Source organism: Aptenodytes patagonicus, chromosome 10, assembly GCF_965638725.1.
Source record: "Aptenodytes patagonicus chromosome 10, bAptPat1.pri.cur, whole genome shotgun sequence".
Classification (NCBI taxonomy): Eukaryota; Metazoa; Chordata; class Aves; order Sphenisciformes; family Spheniscidae; genus Aptenodytes; species Aptenodytes patagonicus.
In genome coordinates this window covers 205659-232914 of record NC_134958.1, presented here as the reverse complement: position 1 = coordinate 232914, position 27256 = coordinate 205659, and the positions used below count along the sequence as shown (strand labels likewise).

The 27256-nt window shown below is 35.3% G+C and overlaps 1 protein-coding gene across 3 annotated transcripts in view; it reads right to left on the bottom strand.

Moving 5' to 3' along the window:
• The window catches only part of NEDD4 (NEDD4 E3 ubiquitin protein ligase), a 64808-nt gene that overhangs the window by 6997 nt on the left and 30555 nt on the right, over positions 1-27256 (bottom strand). For 2 of the 3 annotated variants that reach the window (XM_076347702.1, XM_076347700.1), the window contains 18 exons: positions 19419-19469; positions 16518-16579; positions 14442-14544; positions 13383-13552; positions 12655-12772; positions 12364-12531; positions 10480-10545; positions 9707-9826; positions 9064-9270; positions 7936-8013; positions 7642-7696; positions 7495-7553; positions 6444-6509; positions 3818-4047; positions 3075-3196; positions 2904-2974; positions 1186-1281; positions 67-140 (listed from right to left, as the gene is read on the bottom strand). In XM_076347702.1, the coding sequence (XP_076203817.1) occupies positions 67-140; positions 1186-1281; positions 2904-2974; positions 3075-3196; positions 3818-4047; positions 6444-6509; positions 7495-7553; positions 7642-7696; positions 7936-8013; positions 9064-9270; positions 9707-9826; positions 10480-10545; positions 12364-12531; positions 12655-12772; positions 13383-13552; positions 14442-14544; positions 16518-16579; positions 19419-19469 (1916 nt within the window). The remainder of the gene's footprint in view (positions 1-66; positions 141-1185; positions 1282-2903; positions 2975-3074; positions 3197-3817; positions 4048-6443; positions 6510-7494; positions 7554-7641; positions 7697-7935; positions 8014-9063; positions 9271-9706; positions 9827-10479; positions 10546-12363; positions 12532-12654; positions 12773-13382; positions 13553-14441; positions 14545-16517; positions 16580-19418; positions 19470-27256) is intronic. The other variant, XM_076347703.1, reaches the window with a different exon arrangement.

Here is a 27256-nt window from a genome sequence, read left to right as displayed (position 1 = left end):
CAAACAGCCCCTATCACCAGAGGGGCAATCCAGTGAGATACATTGTACATAGTGACCACTACTTACTGAATGTAGTCTCTCTTGTTCTTGTTGGTGACAACTATTTCTGATCCACCACTTTTCAGTTCATGTTGATGGGTCTAAATGCAATACATAGAATAGGTAGGTCTTAGATACATACGTAACAGAATTCATATGTTAATATTAGGTAATTTAGTTAACTCTTGAAGACTGCAGAATTTGAAAACTATGAGAAACAGAACCAGTTTCACAGGTCACCTGAATAAATAGAATTTGGTTGATTGTTTTAAAAAATGTATTATTCAGGGATGCCAGACTGCAATGGGGCAACCTTCATTTTTTCTGACCTGCTACAATAAGTCACCTAAGTTTGCACACAAGTTCTCAGTGATGTGGACTTCACTAACTGCATATTCAATGACTCACTATTTTTTCCAAATCTCAAGGAAAAACACTTACAGAACAATTTCAGCAATGGTCCCAGTAAAGAAGTGAATCAATATGCATTTCTGTTACATAGTTATTTATTCTACTAGAACCTCAGTAGACAAGTATCTGATTTTCAGTTCATTACGGATATACATTTTCACACTCCTGCTTAGGATCACTTTAGTTACCCAAGACCACAAAGGCTACTATCATACCTAAATCTAGTTGGCATCTGTAATTTGGAATTTTTGTTCAAGACCTGTGATATTTCTACATGACTTATCATTGATAGCTTTCTACACAAACTTGTTTATTCCATAGTTTTCTAGTACATCTTAGAGAAAAAAACCCTGTTGTTATCTCCCAGTGAAATTTATGATTCCAACCATTTCTAAAAGAGGTCATCCTTTCCAGCCAATCACATAAAACCAACCTCTACTCCAGATTAAGTAATGGGACTATGGATATCTCAGTCTCAGTTGCATTCATAGCAACAGCTACATTTCAATACAAGTATTATTTAAGAAAAAAGCACGAGCTATTTTTTAAAGCTCTGCTTATTTCCAAGTCCTTTATCACATCAGCCAGGCTCACAGAGCATTGCATGAGCATGTGCCAGCTAAAAGAAGCAGCTGAGTGAACAAACCAACACGACTGTGAATGAAGGGTTTTTCTTAATACCATACAGATAAAATCAGCTAATTTCACAGGTCAAATGTACATAAACATACTAACCTGACCAAAGAGTTCTTCATCAACTATAAATCTGAGGTCCAGTTCTGCTGGATCATTTTCAAGAATCCATCTCAGAGAATTGTAATATTCACTATCCTAAGAGAGAGAATCACAAAATAGTAAATACAAAATAGAGTAGCTATCCTTTAAGCCATAAGAGGCTCCATTACAGCCCAGGGAACGCTGCTACCTAGGATAATCCTGTATTCTGGATACAGAGGCTCTGCAATTGTACAAAGCTACAAAGACCCTTAAAGATGTATGAAACCTGAAGACTCAGCAATCTCAGGACTAAAAATCTCTCACGCAGCAAAATGGTGATAAAATGCCACAGCATTATCTGAAGTAATGTATTTTGGACTCTCCTGTCTCTCGTTCTGTATTTATCTTCCCTGTATCGTTAGGCATTACTACAAAGAGCCTTAGGAAATTAAAATTAAGATAAAGCCAATCGCATCCTGGGCTGCATCAAAAGAAGTGTGGCCAGCAGGTCAAGGGAGGCGATTCTCCCCCCTACTCTGTTCTCGTGAGACCCCACCTGGAGTACTGCGCTCAGCTCTGGGGTCCCCAGCATAAGAGAAAGACATGGACCTGCTCAAGCAGGTCCAGAGGAGGGCCACGAAGATGATCGGGGGGCTGAAGCACCTCCCCTATGAGGACAGGCTGAGGGAGTTGGGTTTGTTTAGCCTAGAGAAGAGAAGGCTCCAGGGAGACCTTATAGCAGCCTTCCAGTACTTGAAGGGGGCCTACAGGAAAGATGGGGAGGGACTCTTTATCAGGGAGTGTAGTGATAGGACGAGGGGTAACGGTTTTAAACTGAAAGATGGTAGATTTAGCTTAGATAATAGGAAGAAATTCTTTATTATGAGGGTGGTGAGGCACCAGAACAGGTTGCCCAGAGAAGTTGTGGATGCCCCCTCCCTAGAAGTGTTCAAGGCCAGGTTGGACAGGGCTTTGAGCAACCTGGTCTAGCGGAAGGTGTCCCTGCCCACAGAAGGGCGGTTGGAACTAGGTGATCTCTAAGGTCCCTTCCAACCCAAACCATTCTATGATTCTGTAGTACTGGGAAAAAAAAAAAGAAAAAAAAATTCAGGACACATCTATAAATCTGTTACTCAGAAACAGATAGGAACTATATTCTCTATTCTTACAGGACAGCAAAACCAGTAATAGATTAAAGAGACTGAATAAAAATCACTCTGCACACAACTACTCTAAATAAGAATCATTATCAGGGAAACAAACAAACAAACAAACAAACAAACAAACAAGAAAATTGTAAGGACCATGTTTTCCTCTAAAAATGTTACATTGTATCACTCATGAATATTTTCAGTCTCTGAAAGTATAAGAATACATTTCTTTTTAATAATCAAAAGACACAAACTAATTTAAAAAACAGGCCAAGACAGGGATCCCAAAGATAGTTTATATTTAATTTTAAGAACCTTAGTGTCTAAAAATATTTTAAGAAAACATCATAGAAAGTTTAGAGTCAAGTTTTCAATAACAGCTTAACTGACTTAAACCAGAGTCTAAGTGTCTCTGATTTTCATTGGAAGTTTTAATTCCCATACAACTTACAGACTTATAAAGGACGCAGCCTAAAATTTCTTTGAATCATGCACTTTCCACCTTCACAATGTCATTAAAGATACATAAAAAAAAATTAATATGTACCTGAAACCCTAACATACATGATAAAGCAAATTACATACCACAGACTCCATATCATGAAGTGTTATTGGTTTTTGGAGCATCATCTTGTAAAAAGGACGAATAAAAAAGGCTTTAAAAGAAGAACAAATAAATTGAACAGTATGTAACTTAAAATTCAAAATATGCACAATATTAACCTAAATATCGTATTACATAAAATAAATACTAACCATCCAGAAGTTTGCCATGGTAAACTGCCATTCCAGCTACACGACCTATAAACTTGAAATAAGAGAGGTGATCTTCATTGCAAAGTCCAGAGTTTGGATTGATCTGCAGAGTATAGTTATCTCTGAAGTTGAGAGAGGGAGCAGGGAAGAGAAAGAAAAACAAAATGTTGTATTATTGGAACAGTCCCACATTTGAAGTTCTGAAAGACATCACTGGTTAAATCAGGTATTACTTTTCATGAAGTTGAAAAAATAATCATATTTGGATTAATAAATCACTAATCTAATATTAAACAATACTCAATAGAAGATTCTATTAGCATAGCAGAAATAACAGTTTTGAAACACCACAAACTACCTTTGTAAGTCAGGCATATGCCAAAGAGAAGGGCTTAACTCCTATTAAAGTAGTTAGAATAACATTCTCTGCATTATTTGTTAAATACTGCCTCTTCTGTAAGTAGTAGAAGGTTGCAAGCATACGCTTGTCTATGCAAAGATGACATGGCTTATGTTAGACTGCTGAAAAAAATAATACAGGTATTGTCTCCACATTATTCTTCTGTCAAACACAGAACTAGGTGCAGAAAGTTGCAATTATTAACAACTAAACCCTCCTATACAGTTTGGGAGTGGGCGGGGGGGCGGGGGGCAGTAATTCCATTCTTAAAGTAGGTATGAGAAATACAATTGATCTGCTTTCCCTAACTAGTCTTCATGTCTTTCAGACCTGTATTACTTACGTAGCTGAGTATTCGAACAATCCATAATAAGGATTAAACATTTCTTTAGAGAGAAGGAAGAACCATTCCCTGGCTACTCCTCCATAGTCTAAACCTTTTTCACCATCAAATTCAATCCAAAGTCTTGCTTTAAGGAAATCTGCTCTCTTTACAGCTATAATCCTTCTATAAGAATCTTCGAGGATTGTTGTGCGATGAATTTTCATTTCAAATCTATTTGGAATATCACTCTACAAAAAAAAAAAAAAACAAACCATACATTAAAAAACCCCAGAATAATAGAACAAAAACCACCATCTTTTAGTCTTGTAGAGTATGCAGATTTTGTAAACAGACAAAGAATGGCACACAAATCCTTTTCTTAAATAATTTGGAAACATAACACAATATGATTGACAAGAGGCTCTATTTACATACAATTCAACCAGCATGGAGAGTTTCAGATACTAAGTTCTATTTCATACCAAGAAAATAGGGTTGAAATAAGTTCTTAGTAGTAACAGCATATGCTCAGTTGTTCTGCATACAGCAAGGCATGGAATCCTTTTTAAACACTGAAAATCCATCATATTATAAGCTTGATTTAAAAAAAAAAAACAACACAAAAACAAAACCAAACCACCTCAGAGTTTATAAATAAAATTATTTTGCAACGATTTTACCTGACTTATTTCACCTTCTAGTTCAATATTCTAACTATAAGACTAGGTGTCCCATTCTCTTACTTAAGACATACATGACAAACAAGTATTCCTACAACATTAAAATAAAAATCAGTCCACTTAAAATTTGATGTCACAGGAACAAATCACAAGGTTTATATTTACTATCATGTAGGAAAATACTTAAATAAAAATGAGGTTTTTATTAAAAAAATAATTTATTATTTTAATTATTATTTTAATTATTTATTATTAAACTCTGAGTTTTCAGAGTAAGCCCCTAATAAACCAGGAATAAAACTTTGCTGAATTATTAAATCGCTATGTGAAAACAGAGTATTTTCTTGATTTCACTTGTTCTCAGCCAGTTTATTTCAGCAATAACTTCAGGCAAAATTGAGAAATTCAGTGAAAGTGGGAACAGGAAATTTCAACCCGTGTTGCTCTATGACTAGATTAGGATCATGCAATGAAACTCAATATATTTCAAATTTCAAAAAACTAGTCACACACTGAATAGAAATAATGAATTTCTGAATGCAGAAATATTTAATAAATCAATCTGAAGAGCACATGTTCAGATATGCTTCCTTTTTATTTTCTTATACTCCTTAAATAATCTATCCGAAATGTCCCAAATAAAAAAAAAAAAAAAACCACCAAAAAACCAACCACCCAGAATGCTGCATTTAAATGTAATGCCTATTTATATCCAACAACAGCTTGATCCAAACTGCAAACAAAAAAATAATTCCTTGGGGTGGGGGAGCACATTATTTGTCATTTTCCAAGTTGCAAAATACTGTACAATATTATATCTCTAATTTATATGGTGGCTGAAATATATAGGTTTTTTTCATCATTTCAGAAAGCAGTAAATATCCCTAAATTTAAATATATATATTCATGTTTTTAGTTGCAAATAAACTTTTCAGAAAAAAAGTTCAAGCAATAATAAAATCAATTACTAAAACCAAATGTAGCTGATTAAAATAGTATTCAATAATTAAATCTCAATATAAATCAATCCATTACCCTAATTGTCATATAGGTATTTGTGAATGCTTAAAAGGCAATAATAATGTATGCTTTAAAATCTACATGTGTACTTAATTCTTAAATTACTACGATTATATTGTGTGGCTGAGTTGTCTATCACTTCAGATTAGGATAATGACATTTGAATGAATGCCAAGCTTGTTTGACTAGGAACACAAAAAATGAGGTGCATATATAATTGTGTGCAATTTACATGTCAGCTCAAAAAGCATAGGTTTCAGAAAAGCTAGAGATAGACTTGGTAGGTAAAAGGTGAAGCATGGGTCTAAACTCAAAGGCTATTATTATGTATATCAAATATCTCCCAAGGATACCAAATTTGATTGCAGTTGTGCAAAGACTCATTGTTATCTGGATATCCAGGCGCTATTTACAGTCTTTTATGCTATGCGTTATAAATACATCTGGCACTGCCACTTCAAACTAGAACTTGCAAATGAGATTCATAAACTTCAGATTTTAAGGCTGTAACAATTTATTAGTCATCTAGCCTGATCAAGATGACAGTACAGATTTCTATCTCAACAGTCTAAAATCTATTCTGAGAACTTCTATTTCCATATTCTGAGTTCCAAAAACTATTATATGCTAGATCAGCGATTTCCAAACTTTTCTGTTGCCAGCCTACATCCAGGTTCACCACTGTTTTAACCTTTTAGAATTTCTACTTTTTCAATTAGATTGCTTGCAGTCTTATCACTGCATAAAGTCACAAACCCTGCTATTAGATTAAATGCTAATTGTTACCAAGTCGCCGCTTCACAAATGTATTTGTGATCAGACAGTAAATCTACCTTCCTTAAGCAGATTACAAAGTTCAATTTCCTTTCACTGTAACCTAAGCTTTCCTTTGTTTAGGGGCATAAGTTTCTTAACTTTCTGCTGTATTCCTACTGATTACTAACCTGTTTCTTCAATTTCTTCCTGAAGAACTCATACTTCCGCTTATAGTCCCTGGAGTAAGGCACAGCCTTTGGGGGTGGGGGGGGTGGGGGGAGAAAAAAGAAAGAGTGCTTGAGAGACTCTAACAATAAATGTAATGTAAACTAGTCTATATTTGTGAGACATAGACAATGCCTTTAAGTTCTGAAAAAACAGGAATACATGTTTTACTAAGCATCAGGGAAGACTTTCAATTTATAAATATATGGACAGTTGAAAACATCTGGAATGAAAAGTACTTCTTTGTTCAGATCATTTGTTCTGATCAGTTCCATAGAATTTATCCTGTACTTTACTATTAGCTGATGTGACTGACTAAGCTCACTGACTGGCCCAGATCAAAGTGACCAAAATGCCTCTGGTGACTTACATAACGCATAGTCTTTCCTTGCTGTATCATGACAGACCTGGCTACAAACACCTCTGTTTTTCACGGACAGACAAGGTTGTTTACATATGTGAGCTATTAATAGACACAGGTATCAGCTGAACACTAAAACCCATCTATAATTATAATGTGTACCGTCTTCGCAATTAGTCCTGGTAATTTTGCACTTCAGATTAAGTATCAAGGCTAGATAATTATTTTTCAGTTGGAAATGAATTTCATTCCTTTAAAAGTAATTTTCTTTTTCTTTTTTTTTTCCCCCCCTTCCTCACCACCCTCCCTTCCCCCCCCCCCCCCAAAGTTTACTTCATGAACTGAGTTAGTTTTATTTTGGACACTGTGGATAAAAAAAAAAAAATAAAGTTTCTTACCCACTTCAAATCCCCTCCCAGTCTATAAGGAAACTTTCTTACTGCTATGGGAACTGAGTTTTCTTTCTGGCATTTAAAGACCATTTCCACAGAAAGCTTTCTAAACAGTCTTTAAAAAGAAATAAAAACGCCTTGTTCAAGCACCCCGGAAGTTTCAACTTCTAGACTGAGTACCTGATAAAATGACAAGAATTTGTTTGGATTCTATTAATAATATTCTTGAAAAATACATAAAGCTACATAAGAAAAGCTTACTGGTCCAGTTATTGCCACATTCTGCAGTCGAGGATCCTCCCATTGTGTTTTCTTTGTATCTGCAAGACATTTCTAATTAGTTCCATTAATTTAGATAATGTTCAGAAACAAAAAGATGAGTGGGGGAGAATACTATACTGTACATACTGTGGTTTATGAAGAATATTCTTCCATCGGTGTGAGTTCTCTCTTCCCACCCTGGCTGTAAGAAGGAGACACTTTTATTATGAATTTCTGACCGTATAGTTTGCATAGAACTCAACGTGATCTGCAGTTGGGGGCACTCCCCCTCTCCATCTACTCTCAGCACTGGAATTTAAAATAGATTATTTTTTGTATGAAAAAAGCAGGCTGCATTTTCTCACGTGCAAGTTTAAATACTTAAATTAGCACTATCAAAATTGTTGTATCTGCAAAACAAGTATAAAACCGTTTACTTACTGGTAACGGGCCCAGGTCTACTGGATCTAGGGAAGTCTTTCTCCTCAGATGAGCAGAAATTTTCAGTCTTGGATCTTCCTTTGAAAACAAAACAAGCAGCATGTTAAAATCCTTTTGTTGTTTTGTATTGCTTTTAATTCTTTCCTCTTTATTAATGACTGTGTAAAGAATATGCCTAGTACCAACTAGATAGTTGTTGTATATTCTGCAGCCAGGTAGTTCCTTGGGGATTCTCAGTCCTCCAGTAGTTTACAATCATCTTCTAATGACCTCTCACTTTTTTTTTATATATATATATATATAAAAAATCCCTCATTCAACTCAGTTTTAGCGTAATTGAGTCGAATTAATCTTTCCACATGGTTTCTGGCACACCTTGTGCTTCTTGGGTTTGGTGGTTGTTTTTTATTGTTGGTTGGTTGGTTGGTTTGGGGGTTTTTTGGGGGTAGGGGGAAGGTGTTTGTGTTAAATGAGGTCTTTCCATAATCCTGAAGAAATGAATATTCATTTTGAATCAATTTAATGCATTCTCTGTTTCTCTTTCACCTGACAGTAATACTGACCTACTCTTTAAATGCTTAAGTCCATCTATTAGCACTGTCTAGTGGTGTGCAGTGCCACTCTGTGGAACTGTAGCTGTACAACTCCCTCATCCATATTGTAGCTGCACCTGGCCTGCTTTCTTAAGAATTCACAGAAATTTGTGTTGTGCGCTGTACCATGTGACAAATTCAAAGTAATGGATTTCCTGTCGAAGGTAAGTTTACAAAACTGATTTCTGTTAACAGCGCATATAAGCTATCACAGTTTTACAGCTATGACAGAAGTGTCATTTAGGAGATGCTTTACATCTGCAAAACAGATTCCTATATACATCAGTGTTTTCCTCCTTCCAAGCTAAACTTTCAAGTACCAATACAGTTTGTAAAGTTCATATTTGTAAAGTTCATAATGTTCTACTCATGATAGGTATTTTAAATGACTTTGCATTTTTATTACATATGCTCCTTAACAGACATGACACAGCTATCTTGGCACTGAAGAAATCTACAGAAGCTTGCTGAAAGCAGCAAAGCTTTGACTTGAGAGGAACTAGAATTTCAGTCCATGAGAGCAGTTTTCCATTACCCATGTTGTAGTTTTGGTATTGTGGTCAATAAAGAATGGTCTCCCATTGGGTGCATGTCGGACTTCCCAGCCTTTAGGGAGAAATCCTTGCTCCATTTCAGGCTGCTGCTGAGAAGACTGTTGTGATGAATCACTTGATGTTGCTTGTGGTTGTCTTCCTATAGAAATACTTTGCACAGCTGACAACTGACCTGTTTCCATAGCAATCTATGGTAAATGACACACACACACAAAAAATCAAAGCCCTGTAGAGCAATATATTTTTTCTATTAACATATTTTTTTGACTCATGAAAGCAGTTTCATAAAGCAAGTGCCAGACAGTACATAGATTTGTTTAGTCTAATATCAACAACATTGACTAACAATCACTGATTATGCTACTGAGGTTAAAAGAAGTCTTTCAGGCTTCTCAGTCAGCTATCACTCTCCAGAAGGCTTTCTTAACAGTAGAGTGACTTGCCATAAATATTACTGTTCCTAACTCTCATTGCATTCTCTCAAGATATTTTATGTAGTGCTTTACCAGTTTGTGCCTTTAGCATGTTCTATTTCAAAGAGGTCTCTAAACTTTACTTCTATTATTTGAGATGTTTAAAAGGTTAAATGAATAAAAACATTAATAATTAGAAGATAGACAGTACCTGTACAACTGGCTTTATCCACGTAGTGGTTCTAGAATTGTGATCTATATAATATGACCTCCCTTTTTCATCTTGTCGTTCTTCCCAGCCTGGGGGTAATCCAGATGAAGTAGGCAGTAACTAAGTATTAGTGGTAACAGAAAAAAAACCAGTTAAGAAAACTATGAAACTGACTGTGAAAAGGCTTCCTCTGTCAAATTAAAACCACAAAACAAAACTATAATCCAGAAGGTTCATGATTTTCGCAAACTGGATAAAATAGAAAAGCAGTATCTAAGTCCTTACTGAATAGTATGATGTGACTTTTTTTTTTTTTTAAATTCAATCTCCTCTTCTAAAAGGATTCATTTATATACCTGGTTTAGGCATGGCTGATCCAGCCTAGTACTTCTGGCTATGAGCTCATAGTTTGCACTGTCACCATGAAAACATAATGTAAGGATGGTGGTACAGCTTTTAATTATAAAGCAAACAATTTGAAAAATAAACTTCATATCTTCATGGGAAGACTACTTCCTTCTGCGGGCTCTATCCATGCATTAAGCTAATGTTAAACCAAAAACACAAAGTTGGAACACGAAAGCTTTACAACTGAACTCCAATTTTACTAGACTCATAATTGCAATTTTGTCAGGATGGCTGCCAGAAGCAGAAGGCCAAACCTCATTTAAAATGTCAGCACATAATACATAGTTTAAAAAAAAAGTTTTACATGAAGAAAATCCTTCAGCTTCTCTGCCACACAAGCCTGTGTTTTTTGGAAAATGACGTACCACTGGATGTGCAGGCTGCTCTTCAACTCTGTATGTTTGCAGACTACCTCTTCTGCTGGAATGGTTCTTGAAGTAGTGAAGAGGAATGACATTATTAGCTATTATTGCAGCTTTAAGGATGGCAGCAAACAGTCAACAACGGTTATCACACTTTAAACTATTACAGGTTTCATCTTGAACAAAATGTCTTACTTGTTTTGAAACATCGATTTAATACAGTATTTTTGAAACTACTGTTTTAACGCTGCTAGAAACATCAAGTTCACAGTGTCTATTACAACCTTAAAACAGAATAATAGAGGCTTGTGAAAGTTCTGAAAACCCTAACAATAGATGTTTTAGCACATAAAACATTAGTTAATTGCACCCAGTTACATTACAATTGAATTTACAGTATAGAACTTACTGCGTTATCTTGTCAGTAGACTAAAGCCTGTGATATATCAGATCTAACACAACTTTTCAGAGAGTAGCTTAAGTTAATAACGACAAGATACGAGAGTCTGAGACATCCAATTTGAGAAGATCAATCAAAAGATTCAATCCGGGGACTTTGCATAAGCATCCACCTTTCTGCCTGGAGCCATATTTAGATGTCATCTGCTACAATTAAGCAACTGTATTTCATCTTGCTCCAGAATTTCCCCCATTTGAAGGATTTTTCCCTATCTAGTACCCTTTTAGAATACTTCAAAGAAAAAGCATGATTAAGTTGTTTAATATTTTTGGAGGGGTGATGGAGGTGAAGAGAGGCAAGACTGTCAATTCTAGCCAGCTCTTGCGAAAAATTTGAACATCTGCCTCTTCCTTTGCTTAGGCCACCCAAGCAAGCTGAAATAAGTTTTCTTGCTATCCATAGGATTCTGAATAGCAGAGATCAAATAAAGTCTTGTTACTCTCACTTTGCTCTTTCCAGCAACACTAGCGATGCCTTTGTACAAACTTAGAAGAAAACATAGTCAATTCCAAATTTACATTTGGAATGGCATTCTCAGCATCACAAAAGCTAATGATTTTATTTTAAATACCAAAATCTTATAGACTAGATGGTCTGGGTCACCTCTATAGGCTTTCCTCAATGGACAGTGGGTTTCTCAAGACACATATCAGGTTACAAGGCTGTTCGTGGAGCTCGGGTTTCACAAGACAGCTGAGCTTATTTAATTGCTTGCTACCACCAAAAAGACAAGTCTCACTCCTGGCTATGTACTCTGCTGCTGCTTCCCCTTTGCCACCATAGTATTTGTCAGACAACCTAGCATGCTGTTTCAGCTTGCTAAAACTGCAAAAAAACAGAGTTGGGGGAAAGAGAGAATAGTTTTCTGCTGGGTTAGCAAGCTGAACAGACTCACTGAGAGGTCAGACAAGTTTCATAACTGGCCCAAGGGCTGTGGAACTGTATGAGTGAGGTCCCTTTTTCACTGCCATAGAGTCACCAGGTTTACTCAGCCCAATCATAACACCTTATCCCAATATTCACAATGAAAAATGAGTTATCTTAAAACTTGTCCTAGTGGAAAAAGTAACCAATATAGCACAACTCCCTTAAAAATAAGCTTTCAGGATACAGACAGCTTCCTTCATCTGTAGTTTCAGCAGCACTCAGTATGACACTAGAATAAGGTAGATTTAGAGACGGAAAAATAGTTCATGCAAGTCTGTCAATCTCAGGCAGAAATTCATATAAGCAAAGTGGGGAAGAATAAAATGTTTGCATAGATGGAGTTCTACAGTAAAATGATTAAATTTTCTGCATTTGAGATGAAATTAAAAATATAATTGTTAATATGAAGTATTTATGCATCTAATTCTATCAGTAGTAACATTTTGTGCAAAATATTATAGGTATTTCTGTACATTAGAACAATGACAAAAATAACTTACAGTGTAGGCTGCTGACTGGCCAGTAGCTGAACTTCCAGAGGTAGTAAGTCTGGTATTCAATTCTTCTGCAAGATGAGTCTGTATATCACAATTACTCTGAGAGAGAGGTATTTGAAGGTTCTGATTGCTATACATTGTTGCCTCGTCTTCAGTTATAATTTCCCAGCTCTTTAAAAAGAAAATAAAGAAAAAACATTTTAAAAAAAGTAGGTCCAAGTTACAAATAGCTAAGCTTTTTGACTACATTAAAAAGTTACTTGCATTTCAGAAACACTTAAAGATTGTTTTTACCTCAGGGGAATCTCTGTTGTCTGTATTTTCTGTATCCTCTGATATCTGTCGCCGATGAGTGAACACATGCTGGGCCTCCAACTGCACACTACCAATATCTGCAACAGCTACATTGTCCCTATTGGGGGCAGGGGGGGAAGTCAGCATACAGTAGCCATATTTTATCTTTCAACAGTAAGCTAGGCTAACAGCAAAAACATACATTATAGTCATTTTGGCAGAAGAAAAAGAAACAGTCATGAGCTATAAAAACTAATGTAAACTGTTTAAAAAGAATAAGCATTCATGTCAACACGAAGTGTAAGTTAAACTAAAGAACCAGAAAGCATTCCAGGTATTCTTTTTGTAATTCACATGCTGGGGGGGGGGGGGGGGGGGGGATCTGAAAAAAAACAAAGTAAATAATTTAATGCAGTTCCTTCTGGGAAGGAGGAACCAGGCTCAGAGCTGGAAAATAATTTCCTTTCCATTACTATAGTTATTATCTCTTACAATTGCAACCAGTTTCTATTTGAATGCATACTTCCAGAGAACAGGAGGAATACCGTGCAGTTAAAATGACCACTAGCCAGTGATCATTACACATGGACTTGAAGGTTAAGCTATGGAAAGCTCTCTATTAATTCTTAAGCTGTTCACTTTCTAGTTCTCCTTGTTTTTAACGTAACTAGAGTGAACTAGTTACACTAGTTAATACAAGACTTGAATTTTCAGGCCAAAAGACATACTGAGCAGTTGGTCTTTTCCACTGTGTTCTTCTGAATTCATGATTGACATAGTAGGTCCTGCCGAGGATGTCTTGCCTTTCTTCCCAGCCTGAAGGCAGCGGAGGAGATTCCTGCTGCTGCTGTTGTGGCTGGCTAGCAGCATCTGGTTGGTCCAATATAATCCACCCAGGCTAAGAGATATAATATTAACTACCTTTAATATTACCAAAGTTGAAACAGTATCTCAATTTATTAAACCACCCCCCTTTTAAGGTGCAGTTCCACTACATCTTAAGCCGGTAGGATTGGCTCTGGTTTTTATTGTGTATACTTCTCAAGAAATGATAGGACAAATTATGCATGCAGAAATCTTATTTTTAACTCAAGTTCCTTAAACACATAAGCATCAAAAGTTGTTTATTCCAGGAAAATAAACAGCATTCATAGAATAGATTAAAAAAAGGAAATAAATTTCATTTCATACATATGCTGCAAATGTGCTAGTCAGATGAGCATACCATTTTGTAACAGAAAATTTAATAATCATCATTACCACTTTTGCTGCAAGAGTTGTTTAAGTGTTGAAGAGAAATCCATTGATCTAAATTGGATGTGCTTACAAAAGATTACATTTGTAAAGTAGTTATGATCAAAACTGCCCTATAAATTGGAGAGAGTTGAAATTCTAAAACCAGCAAGATGTCAGTGTCTGGCTGGCTGGGGTCAAACAACGTTAAACAGCAGTAAAAATACTGGGCAATGATACTTCCATTAATTCTAAAACAAGAAAAGTTACATAGACATATGGCAAGTCAGTACCAGAAAAAAAACAAAAGCCTAATGTATGTTTTCTTTTTTAGATATACTAACAAAGCCACTCCTTTAGTTGGAAAAACTGCTCCAGAATTTTTATGCAGACTTACAACTTTTATGTAAGATACAAGCAATTGCTTTCAAGTGGTTTGTTTCTAAAACACTATTTGTAGCTTAGTGATTCCTAACATTCATTTTTACTGTAACTACCCTTAATAGCTGAAGACATTTGCTAGATTTTTCGGCAATAAATACATCTTTTCCCACCTCTAATTCTTCAGCCTGTTCTGTGGTTTCTTCTTCAGACCCATTGCTTTTAGGCAAGTAAGTCATTTTTAATCTAAGGTGGCCTTTAACTCTTGATTTATGGCTGCAGAAAAGAAAATAAAGTGTTCTTATTGTGCGCTTGTGAAATTGTTACCTGGAAATAAAATAGCTGAAAAAGCACAGCTAGAGGATTATCCTTAAGTTTCTCAACACAAACTTGGCTTTTTCTAGTTTAAATTAATGAAGTTTTGTAATGGTATTGAGTTTTTAGACTTCTGAGTACACCTTGTACCACAACTGGAAACATTTCTTTCCAACTAACTCTTCTGAAAACTTCCCTACTATCCAATGCATAACAATAAAGAACAAGAAAATAAGAACAATGACAATTTAATTCATATAATTATAATAATTTGACTGTGTGTAGACAATCTATCAAGCATTATTTCAACCTACACGACTACTTTTCCTAAAACTCTAAGTTACAGCAAGCTCATATACTTCAGCATCTGCCTCTCTGTATTTAGGTTAATGCATCATTAGAAGCCTGAAAATAGGATTTCCCCATATTGATTTTATTTAATATTTTCACTTGGTAAAGAAATCTACCAAATTATCTCATCTGTTTGACTACTGGTATAAAAAAAAGATAGTAAGAGTCCTGAAAATATCACTAGTGAGTTAACTAGATACCTGCACATCGTCTTATTAAAATAAAGAAAAAAAACTAACACCCCCACACATCACTAAGGTCTAATGCTTTGCTTTTTTTTTTCCGATGAAGAAAAAGTGAATTAGATTTTCTGATATCCAGAAAAACATTTCATGTTGGATTATAAACATGTTCATTCAGATCGTATTTTGGTTTCAGAAAAGCCCACATCCCTTTGAAAGAGGAAGTAACCTACTAACTAACTTTCCAATACAATAGTTAAAGTAATTAATTTCAGAGTATTAACATGTTAATAATTCTTACTCATCTTGAGGTATTGGGAAGGTAGTAACCTTATTATTAATATTCCTGTCTAAGTAAATGCAAATATGAGCAAAATTGAAGAACATGCATTAACAATACTAAAGCATCTAAAAGTTACAATAAGATTTCAAGGCAGAAAAGTGCCTGAACCTGTGGCAGTATCTCTTACTACAAAGCACTGCCAAATTCATGTGGTAGCCACTACAAGAAGAGGTCAGATCCTTGACTAACAAACAACAATTGAAGTTAATTTATGCAGAGACAATAAATATTACTTTTCATTCATTTATAGGATAGGAAATGTTAAATTCAGAAAAATAGGAGATCAAAATGAAACTTGACAGTCACTAACTGTTAAAATCATTGATCTGCTAAAAATCAAGAAGTGTAAAATACTTTAAAAATACTTCTGCTACCAACGTGGCTGAGAAAGATCTATAGATCGCACATGTTCTGATGTTATTTCTAAATTGGAACCTATTATCTGAAAAATGTTAACGTGCATTTTATGTCTTTTATTTCTAACAAAAGTTGCTAAAAACTGTTCAGATTTAGGTTAAGAATCTACATGTTAAAAACAAACATGAAACGCATAACACTAATATCAGTGTCAAAGTGTTACCTATCATTTAAAAATTCCTTGGTTTTTTAACACAGGCCTTCCTAAACTTTAAGCAGCTTTCCAGTTTAAGTTTTGTCATGCTTATAATTAAGGTCACATGAAACTGCTTACGTGAAACAGGCAAACAAAAGAGACAGGAAGGCAGGAAACAATTTCAAGTTGAAAAGGGATAAAAGAGTTATGGCATAACATTGGTCACTGATTTCACTGTTCAGCAAAACAGTAAGTTGTTCAGATGAAGTTATAATGTGAATTATGTCATGGCCTGAAGAAAAATGGTTTATTCTTACTGAATAATCTGTAAGTATTTAAACAAATGCTGACTTTTTAGTAGAACCACAAATACCTTACTCCATTGATGCTCAAATTTCTTTGACGAAAACATAAAAATTTAGAAAATATTTTCATATGTACAAGTAATTACATACCAGCATTGTTTAGATATGAAAGTTAGAATTTTTATGTGGCATTTACTAACCTTCTTGGATGAAGAACAAAATCCTTAAATGTATATGGTCTCTCCATACTTGGATTTTCTGTCTGGAATAAGACAAGTTTTTTCACAAAAAAACTGTATCAAACACTTGAAGTTAAAGAAAATTATCAGAAATTTACAATGAGTTTCTTTAAAGGCCATATAACATTTTAGAATTTAAATTATAGGTTTAGGTTCAGTAATAGCAATACCAGTGCTAATCTTAGTAATAAGACTAATTCCCCAGTTAAAAAAAAAAAAAAAAAAGTATTACCTTTCGGTGTATACATATATTACAGTTTCTAAAGCACAGAAAAAAAACCCTGTTTACCCCGAAATCAAGAAATAGATTCCCAGTTTTCACATTTAAAAGATCTAACATAACTCTTTTTCCTCCCTCAGTATTTTTCAAATATTTTTACATAGAACATACATAAAAAGCCATTTCTAGCTTTAGGACTTGGGGATAAAACATAATCGCAGAAGAATCCATTCTGAGAACATCTTTGTTCCGATTCACAAAAGTGAAGTTGCTCAACAGAAAGAAGCACAGAGGTAAACAGACATCATTTTATAAATATACGTCCCAGGTACAGGTAGAGAAATACACATGAGGGATCATTAAAGAAAACAAAGATATTTATTTTTCTGGTTAACATAAATATTTATAATCCGTCTGAAGTTCTGCAGTTCTTACAGAAACATTTGATTTTTACAATACCATATATTTAGGAACACTTGTAAATCTTTTTTGAGGTTTTTTTTTTTTCCTTTTTTAGCTGTTTGTAAATTCTGGGGAGTACCTCTAGGCTCTCATTAATCAATACATTTTAACCGTTTCAAGAAGTACCGTATAATATGAGGAAAAACTTGCAATTATCTTATTTGTAGGCCTTTTAATTAAGAACAATGGTACATGATGCAATCCTTGAAGGTTGAACTAATTCCATAATAGTATTTTCAAAAAAATATCTAATGTGTGTCAACCTTTGATTGGAAAGAAACAAAAAAATCCAGAATCTAAAGGTTAGACGTTATTAAGTTAGAGATTTTAGAATTTTATTTGGAACTGTTGAGCTTTGTTACGAACCAGTCCTAAGATTAAGCTGACTAAATTTTACTGAATGTGATAACTATTACACCGAATCTCAGAAAGAAAAATGCTCTCTTGTATTTCAGACATTTCAGTGTAAGCTCTTATTAATACAATTTAGAAATACTACATTCAAGTTGAAGTGTTCCACCTTCACTGAATTAAAAAGCAGATCTTCAATCCTGTAACGATGTATGTGTGACACTGGTGTTATCTGCAAGATCAGGTTCTATACTTATAAAATGAATTGTCTTACAACTAAGGTAAGTACTTCTTTGAAATTAAAATGAAATTAAGCTTGGGTTTTGGTTTTGTGGGTTTCGGGGTTCCCCCCCCAACATTACATTATTTCTACAAACACACACACACACTAAGACACTGTGGAAATACATCACAGAGGAGAGAAAAAGACAGATGTTATCATCTTAATCTAAGTTTTATAATTATTTTTCTGACTTTCCAAAAACAAGAGTTGCCTTAGATTCAATACTAGATTACAGTTGGATTAATACATTTTTGTTTTGGAAAGAGCAAATCCGTATCTGCCAACTATCTTACCTTGCAGATGATTTACCCTTTTTACATGTCCCTGATTACTAGCTCTTTTTAGTTTTGAACAGTCTGCATTTGCATAGTATCAAGCAAGACCAAAACTGCATGTAATAAAAAATTTATAAACTGATTTTATTTATCCAAGATATATTTACTTATGTAAACGAAAGACTCAAAAAAGCCACCTATATTTGGGCCGATAAAGTACAATGGATTTATATGGCAAGACCAAGTAATTAAGAACAAGGAACCAGGAAGACGGAAACAAAGTGGAGACAGGAAAAAGTCAATGTTTGAGGAACTAAGAAAATAGCCATGAAAATACTCAAGTGAGGCTCTATAAATTAGTTCTAATTTATAGATTAGCATTAGTTCTATGCTAAAAAAAAGAAAGGAAATGCACCAATATCTCCAAAAGATTCCAGATATTGCTGTCCAGCTTATTAGTGAGAAGTGAAAACAGGCAGTCTTCTCCAGAGGGACATTATGGCCAGTCTTTCCAACCCACCTGACTGAGGGAGAGGAGTTAGGGTGCATCCCAGTTACAGTGGGAAATGGGACATATCTGTAACTGCTCCTGACACGGTTCTTACCGGAATGAAATAACAACTGCTCTTGGAAAAGTTTTGCCATGGTTGTTATCCTGTCTTTAAAACAGTTGCTGATAAATCTGTTAGTATTTGCTAATGTTTTGAGACCTCAGAAGAAAATGAAAAGGCTTACTTATTTCAGTGTTCTTGGTGATATTTCTTTAAAACTAACAATGTGCTTTGCAAAAGGAATTCAAAAACAAAAACTTAATAAAAAAGTATGAAGCAACACTAGCTGTATTTCCCACTTACCCTCTTCTGTATCTGTTTATGGGAATAAGGAATATTAGAAGTAAATCTGTAGACTTTAAGGAAAATATTTTAAGAAATATGACAATAATTACAATTTCTTCTTGTCTCTAACACTGTTTCAAACCTTGCATTTTTATTCTTCAAAAAGCTAAAAGCACTCCTAACTCTCATAGCAGCAGAAACCAATATCTAAACACAAGGTAACCTACATTTTTTTTTTTAATAAATATCAGCACTAGAAAAACCCTAACAAATCCACAAGAGAAAAACCAAACAAAAAACCCACAGAGCAGGAGAATTTAATCACTTCTATTATCAGTACGGTTAACTTCCTTTGATGACTAATACAGCTGCATACAGAATCATTTTTCCCTTTCACAGTCTTAAAACAAAACCAAACAAACAAAAAATACAAACCGGTAGCTGATAAAGAGGAATATCCACTTGCCCAAGAAAATCATCTCGAGTCTACAGAAAATAAAAACAAACAAAAAACAAAGTTTACAGTCGCAAAGTGCTTTAAAAAACATTGTTCCAAACCCCTGGTAGCATAGTAACACTTTCAAGTGTCTTCAAGAATTTGAAGACACTCTTGAATTACAGACAATAAAACTTATTCTGTATAGAAAAAGTTCTGATTAACCCAACACTCAGAGCCCTTGAACAGTTCTGCCTTCCTCAAAATAAATGAAGTTTGAGGGAGCTGGGGGTGGAGATTTAGATTGTTTTGTAAATCATATAGACTAGTGCTAATCAAACAGGAGAGAGTTGTTCAGCATCAGGACTGAGATTGTCAGCATCTCCAGCAGAAACATCATCTTAAAGGCAGAGAGTAAAGACACTTCTTCCTCTTAGTTGTTTCAGTAAAATAATTGTCTTGGTATATGCTTAAGCAACTAAACATTCATCACAGATTAACACAGAACTAAAGACCTTCCTCCTAGGAGCGCCTGACAATTTCTATAAGCCTAGGCAGCTGTTTAAAACAGGCATATATAAACGCTTTTTTTCTTTTCAAAATAATACAGCTATTATAAAAAATAAGAGGAAGTAAAAATAAGTTTCATCTGTGATAAGTGCTTTGGAAGTTCCAGCAATTCCAGCGATCCCAAGCCTGGCAGCAGGAGCTTCAAATTCAGCATCTCCCCTTAGCCCCTGCCTGACATTCCTGTTGACATCTGAAAATGTGCCAAAATTCATTATATCTATTAAAAATACCATCTGCCTATGCACATTGCAGAGTTTAGTTTTTAAACAACTAAAATCTGAAAGATTCTGCCCTGACTTGGATGTCTTGACTGTCCAACTACGACCAGACTATGAATGCAGCAACTTTGCAGCTGGATTCCCTCCAGCCTACACTGTAATACCAGGGGAGGAACTGATAATACATGGTATCACTGTACAGTTTACTTTTGACCATTCGTTTTTGCCTGCCAAAGAAATTAAGATTTTAGTAGTTTACGTAGGTAATTTCAGTATTCACCAATAGGCATCACCAACAGTCAAAGTACTTTACTTGACTTCTTACTGGATTATTGGAGCATATGCTGAGTTGTTTCAAGTTCATGATTTGAAAGCCTTTGCAAACCTCCACAAAAGCAGGAAAAAGTTTTATATGGGTCATTTAAAATGAAGACACATCACTGACTGTGTGCAGGGCATGAAATTTTTAAAAGGTATGTATAAGCCTATGGCATTTTTCAAAAATCTACAGTATAACAAGACTACGCTTTTTGCATAGACAGAGTAAGAATCTGTGAAAGTCTTCAACAGTGTAGCCTGTGCATCCTCTGGATTTCTAGTCTTCCTGATTTTTCCAGATAACAAAAGATTTGGTGCCTATTCTTTCCTAAATCTGTTGGTGTACCACAAGCTTTTATTCAAACTCATCACCCAAGGATTTTGACGGCCTTCTTCCGTAAGACTTTCCACTATGAGGCTCTGCATCTTGCTGACATCTATTCCCTTCACCTCAGGGCAAAGCCGTGTGTTTCACCTTTCTTCTAGCATGACTATATTTTTAATTTTCAATGCCAATGTTTTACAGTATTAAAACTCCAGCCCAATTTTACTCATTTTTTTGTCCCATTGATGGCATTCTCCATTCAAACAGTTCTGACATTAAAGGCTATAGGTATTTCTTGAAGCAGTTCTTTCTTCCTTAATAATTCTGGTACCTTTTTTCTTTAGCTCTGTTGTCCTAAGTTTGTCCATTTCATCTTTAAATCATACATGTATATGGAGAACCAGTGCCTCACATTTGTATAAGCTCTAATTTTTTACACCTCCAAAAAGCACAACTAGACTGCAGAGCTTGTCATAGATTATAACATGCTAGAAACCTAGAGATACATAACTTCAAATCTGAATATAAGACATACACATTACAAATTCAATTTAAAGGGGGGGGTAGTGGAAATAAAAATAAAACACCAACCCTTTTAGTTCACAAACTGGTTTGACATAGAAAGCTACAACAGGTTTCCATATCTGAAGAGTCTGAAGCTTCCCTGAACTACTGAAGGAAAACTTTCAGCTTATAGACCACAAGCTTCTGGAAAAATATAGCTATCATTTTTGCCTATGAGGTTGTGTTTTGTTTTTGGTTTGTTTTTTTTTTTTTAAAATGGCACGGCACATACCTTAGACATGTTAAAAGGCTTAGTATTTGTAAAGTTCTTGGCAATCCTCAAGTGGAACATGCTTTTCAAATAAATTACTGGAAGGTGGGACAAAATTCTGCTGTATTTTAGAAAACCTCAAAACATTGTGTTTGTTACCAGCATTATTCTAGTACAGGCTCCTGTTATTCACTTTATTATTCTGCTGTCTCTCCTGCTATTTTTAGCAGAGCTAGCCTCGATAACCAACCTCTAACAGTACTTTCTCCTCCAGCCAGAGAGTAAAATCCTCCAGTGGAGATTTTTGTTGACCTCCAAACAACTAATACATAGATCAGATAGCAGGAATACTCTTTAGCAGTGTGCCTCACTATGACAAGCTGACTAACTGCCTTCAAAGAAGTGCCAAAGAAGCTTTGAAACAGACATCACACACATTAACAATTAAATGTCAATGGAGTTGAAACTGGATCTCTGTTTCATGACAGCAGGCATCCCAGTTTTTTCAAGACAGACAAGTGGGTCAGTTGTTCTTGTCAACTTCTAATTTCTTAACAGCCAGAGAACTCAAACTTTCTGCTTGCCAAACCATAAGTGCATAAACCTCAATTAATGATATAGTACACTAACAAAGAGGCCTTTTATTTTACTGATTCATTGGTTTAGTCTATAGAAAGTTATTAAAAACATGTGAGGACAGACAGCTGCTGTATACAATACATTTAAAGAACTCTAGTGCAATGCCAAAGTGAGTGCTCAAAGAGGAAAAGCACTGAAAGAAAGTAATCCAGTCCAAAACTAATTTTCATCTATTTAATGAATACATACTTAATAAGCCTTAACAGTTAAGATTTTGGATTTTTTTCTACAATTCCCATCAGAAGTTGGATAGAAGTAGATTTTAAACAGACATGCTTATCCGAGTCACACACTTAAGAGCAGTACTGAGAACATTACCCATAATTTATCAGGTTTGAAGACAGTTAACTGAATCTAATGCCTTTCTTAATTACTCGATTCACCACAGTGCCTTTTGAAACAGCTCTTGTATAAGACCAGGGTGTTGAAATAACAGGTATTTTCTCTACCAACTTTTGTGACTAATTTTTGTTGATGTTAGTGCATGAATTAGAACCTAAGTATATTCCCAGTCTTTTTCTGACTAAACAGACAGCTAGTTGTGCATAAGTCGGTCTTTGCACAGAAATCTACAGCTGTATGGCAAAATGAGAAAGCACACAGCTTTTATTGGAGGGAATATAAAGTATCAATTCAAATTGAAAAAACAAACAGTGATCTGGACTATCGCTGCTTAAGAAAACAAGAGCTCAATAGATCCCTTATAAAACCAACATTCTTCTTGCTTAAACACCCAAACATCAACATTAGTTACAAGTTTGATGAGAATGAAAAAAAAAACCCAAACCCTCAACCCCAAACACTTTCCTGAGCTCCACTAGCAACTTCAAGTATTTTTCTTTTCATGCTGCACTGAGTGTATTATTTCGTTCTCTTGAACTCTAAATCGAGAAAAGTGAGCTTTTTTTCCTTCCATAAAATACTGCCAGCATATGCTATTCATCATGGGAAAATAATAGTTTCAAAAAAGCAAAATTCAATTATCATGTTAAGATCTTATAAAATTAATGAATTCTAAAAGTAGTGTGTTTTCTCTATCTTGCGAAGTGATAAATACTTTGTTGCATGGAATTCATTAAAGTCCCAGTCTCTTGTATTTTTAAGGGGGAGAGGTAGATGGTGAAGAGATTTTTTTTTTAATGATATGTAGGCACTTTTTTTTAGTTGGCATCTATGATCAACTATCTGTGATACTGAGATATAAGAACCTATCAGCATTTTCAAAATAGAGAAAATACGTACTGTTAGATCAATGGTTATTATGCAACATGTTTCTGCAGGACCTTCAGCCCTGCTGGCTGCTTCAACAGCAAGGTGTCAGCATAACATGCCTCAGCAGTTTTACCATCTGTTTAACAGACAGCATTTAGAAATGACACTGAAGTTATTTTCACTAATTCTCCCTCACTTCCAAAGATATTTTCAGAGACCTGCTTCTCCAAAAAGACCAGAGCAAAAGTGTCATCTGTTTCTCCATTTATAGCTTACACTTTTTATATAGAACCAATATCTTTACAGATAGCTTCCTTAAAAGTTCATATTTAGTCTACAGTAATTTTATAACAATATTCGTATATTACTCCACTCAATGTTTGCTACTTTGAGTACTTGTGCTTAGAAGTTCATTAACAAAGCAATTTAAGATAGCTTTTTTTTTTGCATACAAGAACTTATTTTCACATAGGTCACAGGAAGACAAAAAGTCATCTAATATAACCGAAGCATACTTAAGCACAATATAAACAGAGAACAAGTCAAAAGTTAGTAATGCGTATGTTTTATTCATCAGAAATTTGAGTTCCTTTGGTTTTATGGACAGATGTGCCAAATAAGCTACCATATAAAAAGCAGGAATATTACATTTTATGAAAAGTCAAGATCCAATCCAGATTTGGCCTCCTATGTTAAACCAGCCAACGCTCAAAAAAAAAAAAAAAAAAAAAATCAGAAAACAGTACCAAGTATTTAATTAGGTACTATTTCAACAAGCCATTCCTGACATCAAGTCAGTTAACTTCACAGTAGTAAAAAAAAAAAAAAAAAACCAAAAAAAAAAAAACACCCCACACAACAAAACACACTTTTGCATCTATTTGTGGAAGCTTTTGTGCCAAATCTTAAGACTTCAAATAAAGTCTGAAAAACAAACTCTTGTAGTAACAATTCCAGGTGCACTTTTACCTTCACCAATTAACAATATAAAGCTTAAAACACTCAAAAAATGTAAAACCCCATCAAACGTTAAACTGCACGTGTAATTTGCTCCCTGAAATGTGCAACAGATAAACTAGATATGACAGATGTTAACCACACTGGCTAATTAATACACTCAGCCAAAGGACTCAATACACAGTCAACTTTTTGTTATTCAGAGCAAGAGGGAACAAACAGAATTTAAGAAGGGGAAAAAAAAAAAAACCAAACAAACAAACAATTTTCCTCCAAAAGGCAGACAGGCAATTGGAGCATCTCTGCATCATGGTCTCACTCCTGGGAAGTTTATTAGGTCCAGTACAGTGCCACACAGATACACAAAATCAGGTTGAGCCTGGAAGCTGCTTTTTCCAGCCCTAAATATAATCTTGAACAGTCAGCCCAGGCTGTACAAGTAACTGACCCCTTCTAAGAAATTTCTGTGAACATGGACCTACAGCAGGGCTGGATGCAGACTGAATGGCCTCAGCCTACTCCAAAGTTAGTCCAGCATTTTTAAAAGCATTCTTAAGTCTACTGTTCTCAGCTACCGTTGATCCAAATTCAACATCAGCACTAACTCAGGAATTGCACCAGCGCACAGCTAGCAGCCACTGCCAGCCACGCTGCAGTTTTCCATGCTCTTCTGCACTCCGCCTTAGCCTTCAGCCGCCACTGACCTGAACAGGAGCCCCAAGCCTTACCTATTGACCTCTCCCAGCTCCAAGCCTAAACCTACTGCTGCCAGTCGTAATTTTAGACACTGATGACCTGGCTACAGCAGAACTTACTGGTTTGTCTTAAGCTGTGCTATGCTCAAGTTATAAATCCTATCTGTCCAAAACCAGTCTGCATGAACTGACCTTGGATGCCTCAACCTCTATGATACAGGGCAACTACAGCACAAATAATCCACCCACAATTACTTTTACAATAAAAGCAGTATTACAATTTATTTCAGATAAGCTCAACGACATTTCTTACTAAAGTAACATTACACTTCCCACATTAGACATGGGTTTTATTGGCCTATAATTTGCTGGATGTTAACCACTTTGGATTTATTCTTTATAAGTTAAATATTTGTCCCAAATCGAACTTACTGGAAACAATGATTACTACAACAACTGGCTAAGGTAGAGACTCTATTAAAAAATAAGTAATGTTCATAATAAATTCTGGAAACCTTTTTCTTCAAAAAGCCCTTGTGCTTTCACATTACCGAACAAGGCCTTCTCCCTTATGCGAGGAAAATCACAGATTGCCAGAGAAATCATCTAGGTCTAAAAGAATCCAGTTCTGTATTTCTTCCCACATTCTTCTTACTGAGTAGCTGGAGTGTCCCATTTGCATTTTAATACGCCCTAACTTCAGTGACTCCAATACAAGTTTATATGTAATTTCAGCCAGGAACTTGCTGATGTTCTTCTTAAAATCCGTTTGCTTATGTTCCAGTCGATACAGCTGAAAGCGTCCCAAGGTCTCAAACAATAATTGCATCTATCTGTAGACTTTTAAGTTTACTGTAAAGTGCCAGGATGGAAAAAAAGAGCCATGTACTCTCTTGGAACAGAAATGATTACAGATCCATAAACTAACACTAAAATGAGCTACAAACATTTGGCTGGCTGCATTCCCAAATCAGCATGTTCTGTTTGTCACAGAGAGCGAGGAAGAAAGTTCACTTGAAACAGAGACACTTAACAGAAAGGCAGGGCAGTCCCCTTCAGACAAGGGTGAAAGTCACTCATAAGCAAATGACTCGCCTGAAAAGGCCAGTCAGTTTTGCTTGCTTGCTCCATCTGTGAAATTAATCCACTTCTGGAACACAGAAGAACACTCTCAGCCCAGGGTGAAGGGAGAACTTGAAAGAGCATTTCTACCATTTGATCCTAGGTGGCTGCAAGGGCTGAGCAGGCACCAAAGAGCCTAGTAGGCAGATTAATGCTCTGCATGGCCATGTATCCTTTCCGTAGTAATGGCCAAGAGCAGATGCTTAAGGAAATAATAAAAGCAGCAGTTAAGAATAGTACTTCCTCTGATATATCCCCCAGTTTCTAATGAATAAGTGGTCATGGACTTTTTGATCCTGACGTTAAAATACATATTGAGAATGTAATACCCTTTGATGGACTTTTCTTCAATTTATCTAACCTCTTCTTGAAATCCATTTCTACTTTTGGTATGCAAAGCATCTTGCAACAGTGAGCTCAGCAACGCATAAGAGAACATATTTCTTTTATAAGAGTGGATTCTCTGTTTAAATTCACCTCCTCTGAACTATAGTTTTATAAAACTCCCTTTATACAACTTTTTTTTTTCTTCCCCCAAAGCTGAAAAGCCCTTGGTCTACTTAGTGTCTCCTCACATAAAACCTGTCCCAATCTTGTGACCCTTCTTGGTATTTTTCTAGTTCTGTTATACATGCTTTCTGAAAAAGGATGACCAGAAATATGCGTGCCATGCACATATGTGGATTTGTACAACTCCATAATGGTGTTTTTAATTTTGTTAGTTTATTCCTTTCCTAATAAATTCTAACCTTCTGTTTGCCTTCCAACTGTCAACAAGATTCGGGCTGACATTTTCAGCGAGTCACTCACCATGACAAAATATTTCCTGACCAGTATGGGAGGCCATTACCACGCATGCATCATTAGCTGTTGTTCCTCTGTGTGCAGTACTTGGCGTTTATCAACACTGATTTTCAAATTGTCCATTCTACTGTCTAGTCACTCACTACCATGAGAATTTCTGCAACTTCAGAGGTGACAATTTAATTCTCACTTTTGTTTCTTA